General features: G+C 36.3%; 1 protein-coding gene across 2 annotated transcripts in view; it reads right to left on the reverse strand.

The window, feature by feature from the left end:
- Positions 3,505-6,340, reverse strand: part of LOC105158017 (kinesin-like protein NACK1) — a 5,943-nt gene continuing 3,107 nt past the window's right edge. For both annotated transcript variants that reach the window (XM_011074613.2, XM_011074612.2), the window contains exons 10-15: positions 5,876-6,074; positions 5,662-5,772; positions 5,476-5,565; positions 4,402-5,352; positions 3,972-4,297; positions 3,505-3,878 (exon numbers count right to left, since the gene is read on the reverse strand). In XM_011074613.2, coding sequence (XP_011072915.1) covers positions 3,551-3,878; positions 3,972-4,297; positions 4,402-5,352; positions 5,476-5,565; positions 5,662-5,772; positions 5,876-6,074 — 2,005 coding nt within the window. In that variant the 3' untranslated portion in view covers positions 3,505-3,550. The remainder of the gene's footprint in view (positions 3,879-3,971; positions 4,298-4,401; positions 5,353-5,475; positions 5,566-5,661; positions 5,773-5,875; positions 6,075-6,340) is intronic.

Consider the following 6,340-nt stretch of genomic DNA (forward strand, 5'->3'; position numbering starts at 1 on the left):
ATAAGTAACGGTCTCTGTGTTGTTTGTGTTGGTTTTTTTCAGATAACTAAGTTGGAGATGCTCACTCTTTTCTGCTAAAGGGCTACAGCCCTACCTGCCTAGTTTTAACTTGGATGAATGAATTTTGTTGCAAGGTTTTGAAAAAGTATGTTTTTATTTTAATAGCATTTGAAGATGTAATGGCCCCTGAACAGATTGGTAATGGGATGGACAGGTTTTTATGGATCATGTTACATGGTATCTGCAATACTTGTGTTTGATGTGACTGATTAATCTTATTAGCAATTGTACTTTGGCAAGTAACTGTTGTTCAGATTCTTCTACTGCACTGAGTTCTTCTCTGTCTGGCATGATTCCAATGTGTTAGTTCATTGAGTTTCTGAAATGATTGACAAAATCATGTAATGGGATGATGATGAAAGTTGTTTGTGACTTCAAAATTCGAATTGGTGCCTGAGCCTCACAAGAGTCTATATCAGTCATGGCGTTTCTTTTGATTGTGAGAAGATTGTGTTGGAATGTGTGGCTACAGCCCTGTGATTTGTTATAAGCATAAGATTGTTGGAAAAATAAATTATTTATTTTAGGGCTAATTACACTTAGATCCTATTTAAAAATGCGAAATTATATTTTTTTCTAAGTTTTTTTAAAATTACTACTACACTCTCCTTCAAAACTCTTCGTTTACATCTGACCCAATTCTGTTGGAATTTGGACAAAAAATGTTGATGTTAGCTAAAAAATTACATATGTTTTCAATTTTATTCCCTATTTAATATTCTCATGTAATATTTTGAGATAATTATATTTACATCCCTTTATCTATTGTATTTTTACACAAATCACCCCTGTTTTTTAAAAGTTATGAAATCCATTATTGACAGCATTTAAAACCCCAAAATACCCTTGTTTCGTTGGACAAACTTTAACTTAATTTTCAATAACAGAAATGCCCTCAAATGTGTTTTATAATTATCAAAAGGTGGGGGGTGTCAAAATAATGTTTATGGGTTTTCTTGACTCAACAATGGATAAGTTTTCTCTTCCTTTTCCCTTTTCTTTGTTTATCTTTACATTTTTTTGTCTTTGCTGATAAGTATATAGCTACACACACACACATATATATATATATATATATATATATATAATAAAACTTATATAATATTGTAACAATACGAGAATTAGAAGAGAGTATCCTTATATCATTTCACTATATCATCATACAAAACAAAATGGCCTATTTATAGGATCCAAAATTACAACCAAAAGTCTCATTTTTTATGAAGGCAGTAGGAAGTGCCTTGTGAACAAATCTACTAGATTTTCATTAAATGGACTTGTTGAACATCAAATGTCACCATTCGTTGAAGATCATGAGTGAAAAAGAATTTTGGTGAAATGTGCTTCGTTCTATCACCCTTCTTTCAGTTGAGCAATGCATGCTGCATTATCTTCATATAGAATCGTTGGGATAATCTTTCCATGCACCACAAGTCCCTCGAATGTGGTGAATCATGGACCTCAACGAAACACATTCTCGACTTGCCTCATGTAGTGCTATAATTTCTACATGATTTGATGATGTGGTTGTAATGAAATTGCTGTAGTACCACAAAGAAATAAATAGCCAGTTTGCAATCTACAACTGTGAGGATCAGACAAATAGCCAGCATTGACATAACCAATTAGATCAGAATTGGATACTTTTAAATAGAATAACCCCATATCCATTATACCTCTAAGATAGTGAAAGTATATGCTTAATTCCATTTCAATGCCTTATCGTGGGTGATGAACTATATCTTGCTAATAAATTAACAATAAATGTTATATTAGGTCTTGTATGGTTAGCAAGATACATTAGTGCTTCAATTACACTAAGGTATGGTACTTCTGGACCAAGTAGTTAAAAGGGTCCTTTTGCATATCTAATGATCGTACGACCATTGAGATGCTCAATGGATGTGATTTGTCCATATTGGATCGCTTTAACACCTTTGCGATATAAGCTTCTTGGTGCACAAGGATTTCATTTTTTGAAATGTTCAACTTGCAATCCAAGGCAATATTTTGTTCTTCCTAAATCTTTCATATCAAATTCTTTCTTTGAGCAGTTTATAACCTTTGGAAGCTCTTCTGGAGTTCCAATAATGTTTAATTCAAAAACTGCAATTATAATGAATTCATTTCCTAATCTTCTCATGAAGATGCATGGACAAATGAGTATTTTTATATCCTTATTTCAGCAGATAATCACTAAGATGATTATACCACATTTGTCCTGATTGCTTCAACCCATACATAGATTTATTGATTATAATAGAATAATGTTCTCGAGAACCAGATTTGTATGCTTCGAGCAAATGAAATGCTTCAAGGAGTTTCATATAGATATAATTATCAAGTGAGCCATACAGATAGGCTATAATGACATCTAGTAGACGCAAATCTAATTCTTCTTTTACTCCCAGACTAATTAAGTACTGGAAAAGTAGTTGCATCCACTACGGGAGAGTAAGTCTCTTCATAGTCAATATCGGGTCTTTGTGAAAATCCTTGAGCAACACGTCTTGCCTTAGATCTAACAATTTCACCCTGCTCATTTCGTTTTCGCACAAATACCCATTTGTATCCTACTGGTTTTACATCTTCAGGTGTATGGGCTACACGTCTAAAAACCTTTTGTTGTGTAAGCGAGTTTAATTCTGCCTCAATCGCGTCTTTCCATTTTGGCCATCATTTCTTTATCTACATTCCTAAATAGACTTTAGTTCATGATCCTTATTATCATGTATTACATGTTCGCTACATATATGCAAAAATATTGTCATTGATAATTTCATTTCGGTCCCAACATATTCCATTAAGGACATAATTTATAGAGATCTCTTCATTTTCATGAATTTTAGGTACCTCAATTTCTTCTCGAACTGACATATTATTTATGCCTGGAGACTCTTTTGGAGTTGTATCCTCGATCTGGCCATCTTGATTCATAAAAGATAAAATTGAAAGTTTATATATCGTTTTATGCTAATGTCGGCTTTTTTCATCTAAACTCTAATGAAAAAGGTTGTATAAATGGTGAGTTTCAAAAGAGATGCAAGTGTAATTTTAAAACTTCTTCAGTGGAAAATATAGTTTTACACTTTTAGAGGCTTCATCACGTTGTTATTTCTGATTTGAAGATTGTAAAGAAAGCCCAGCAAATATCTTCAGAGGTTCATGATTTTTACAATGCAATTACAAATTTATACAGAATAAACAGCTGATAATAAATTGGAAGCTACTTGAGATTTAGATCTTGAAAGAAATGCTTTCTTTTTCTTTTTTTTTTTAAAAATAAAACTATTCATAGCTTCTGAACATAGAGTTAAACTCTGCATGCAGTTTCAGTAACTGCAAATAATGAGCACAACAATCAGCCATACACCACACACCTTTCCAACACAACTAAGGTTGGCCTAAAATGTAATATTGATCAGAGCCTCCAGGACTCGTATGCAAAGGAATCATAATTAGATAGTACTTACATAAAGAATATGAATTCTCACAAATGAAGAAGGTCTGATATCTGGTTCCAGCCCACAAACCAGTGCCTTCTATCAGATGGAAGTACAAAATTAAGCTCAAACATCTCTTTTGACATATTTCCTCCTTCACAGAAACCTACAAGCTTCGCCACTATCTCAGCGCTCTCTTGTATATGCTTCTCATCATGGGGATTGGTCCAGAGCTTGTTCACAAACTGGATCCTCCTTTGTTTTCCATCCAACGGTACTTCCCATTTTATGTACAATGCATCTCTTTCCTCTGGTGTCAGACGTGAGGACAGTCGTTTTGCAAGAAACTCTCGTTCCCGCTTCAATGCTCTGACACTGAACCACAGATTATTACAAGTAGAAGTCAGCTGTCTGAAAAAGAAACTTGGTTAAAGTTAAATTTTGTTGAGATAAACTTGTTGTAGTTACCTTGACGATAAAGAGATTGCCGGCTCATTTCCCCCGGGAGCTGGGCTTGCGTTTCCCATCTCCGTTAGGTGCTGCTGCAGCCATGTCAAGCGTCTGAGCTCAACTTCGACATATATCTGATCAGCAGGGTCCCCCTTGAATAGCAGATAGAATTGTGTCCTGTGAATGATGGAAACATGGCAAATATCCCATAACTCGATGAGTTGTTGTCTTTGGTCCCTAAAAGTCACATGCCATGAAGCTGGTGACTCCTCTTGTGCTCCAGCAGCATTCTCAGCGTCCTCCAAATCATATCCAGCTTCTTCATTTGCTTCAAGTTCAAGCACCTGAAAAATCAAGTTTCCAACATGTTGTCAGAAGAAAATTGAAGGACAGCAAAAATGCTGTTCAGGGTTGGTATTGAAAATAGAAAAGGAAAATGGTATCTTACCTGGCAGACTAGAAGCTGTTTCTGGTACTGCAGCTTGGCAACACGTTCTTTAAGTTCGGTGACATATGCTTTTATGCTTCTGACATTCTCTTCTGCTGCGTTTTGGAACATTCTCTGCATCTTCCTCATATTGACAGAACTTGAACGTCGATAAGGAGTATTTTCTTTTGATGAAACATCTCCACCTTCACTCTTTGTGGGAGTATCCTTTTCAGAAACTGACTGAGTTTCACTGAACACAGCATCATCAAAAACTGGAGCTCTATTTTCGATCTCAGAGTTTAATACTTGCCGAGAAGCAGATATAGGCGAACACGGAGACTTTATAAAGTTTGGCATATTGAGAGTATTATTTGAAGCTAATGGAAGCAATTTCTTCTTCTTTTCTGGATTCTTGGTCTTTGGAGTTGTATCACAAGATGGTTGATCTCTGTTAGTTGGTAGAGACATCACTAACTTGTCTATTGACTTCTGAACATTTTCTAGTTTCTCTTCAAGATCAGCAATGGTGCTTCCTTGCGAATGAAGTCTGGTTATCTCGTCTTTCAAGTTTGCACTAACACTCTTGTTGACTGAGACTACACTTCCAACTTCAACTACTTTAGGAGCAGGCTGCATTGTACGCATTTCCCTTATCTCAGCTTGAAGCTTAGCTACAGTCTCGGCTGCATCTTGATTTCCTTGTTTATGACAAGCAACCTCCTTCTGTAATACATCAAGGGCTCGGCTGGCCTCTTCACCTAACTGCTCCTGAAGATGTTCAAGTTTCCGAATTTCATGCATCAATGTAAAAGGAGCAGTTGATGATTGCCTCATTGTCTGCCTTCCCAGAGTATTTCTTGTTCTGTCGCAACGACCTAGCTCCCTTCCATCTAATTTTGGTAATAAAGTTCCAGAAAAGGAGAGACACTTCTTGACAAGAGGACTGGGTGAATCACATGGTTTTAATCCCTAAAATACGCAGATAAAATAGCTTTAGACACTGTTTTTTACCAGTGATCAGATGGCTTAACACATTCCACTCTTTTCATTGACAGATATTGTGAGAAGAAAAGATGGAGAAAAAAATGATACCTGTCCCTCTTCAAGTTTTCTACGCAACTCATCCACCTGAGACTGTGCTAGATCTCTTTGACGCCTCAATTCTTCCATTTCCCTTTCCATCTAAGTGTAGAGAATTTTCTTGAGTATGTAAATTCCTCCTAGAGATTCAATCCATTACTATAAAGAAGAACGATGCTGCAAATAATGTTAGCTAACCTGCAGGATTTTGATGTCTTTCTCATTGGAGGGGTCTGGTGTGCGTAGTTCTGCTTCAAGTCGTGCTACTTCCTTTTGCAAATGCTTCACAAGCTGTTTATCTGAAACTACCTGATGGAAGCATTCAAATAAGAGAAAACTTAATCAGGTTTCTGAAATGTCACCAACCCAACTATGTCACGAGTATAACTAGCATGTAATTAGTTGTACATACCATGTTAACTCGAGCGGTATTTGTCACTTCCTTTGCTCTGGTAGCAAAGAAAAGAGTGTTACGAGATTGCTCAACATGGCTTGATGCCGGACTCAATGTACATATGATGGCAGTACGCGCATTTCCTCCCAGTGAATGCTGCAGTATGCGTGTGAGCTTTGAATCTCGATAGGGTACGTGACCACTTCTTTTTCCAACACTAGAAGCAAACAATCAAGAACACTTCAGGAACTATTTATAACAATATGGCTTGAGACAGACATCCTTGCAGTACATTTAAAGTGGGTTGTTGGGACATTCTTCCAGATGTCAACATTGATGTAAGGTTCGATAGTTTATAGAAACATGCAGTTCTATGAGCTTTAATTCACAACCAGGTGACCTCCACTCTCACATACTTCAGCAGCAAGAACTACAGAAACTCTTTTGGAAAAAGGAAAAAAGGAGATGCAATATACTTACACT

This window comes from Sesamum indicum, linkage group LG3 (assembly GCF_000512975.1).
Source record: "Sesamum indicum cultivar Zhongzhi No. 13 linkage group LG3, S_indicum_v1.0, whole genome shotgun sequence".
NCBI classification, from domain to species: domain Eukaryota; kingdom Viridiplantae; phylum Streptophyta; class Magnoliopsida; order Lamiales; family Pedaliaceae; genus Sesamum; species Sesamum indicum.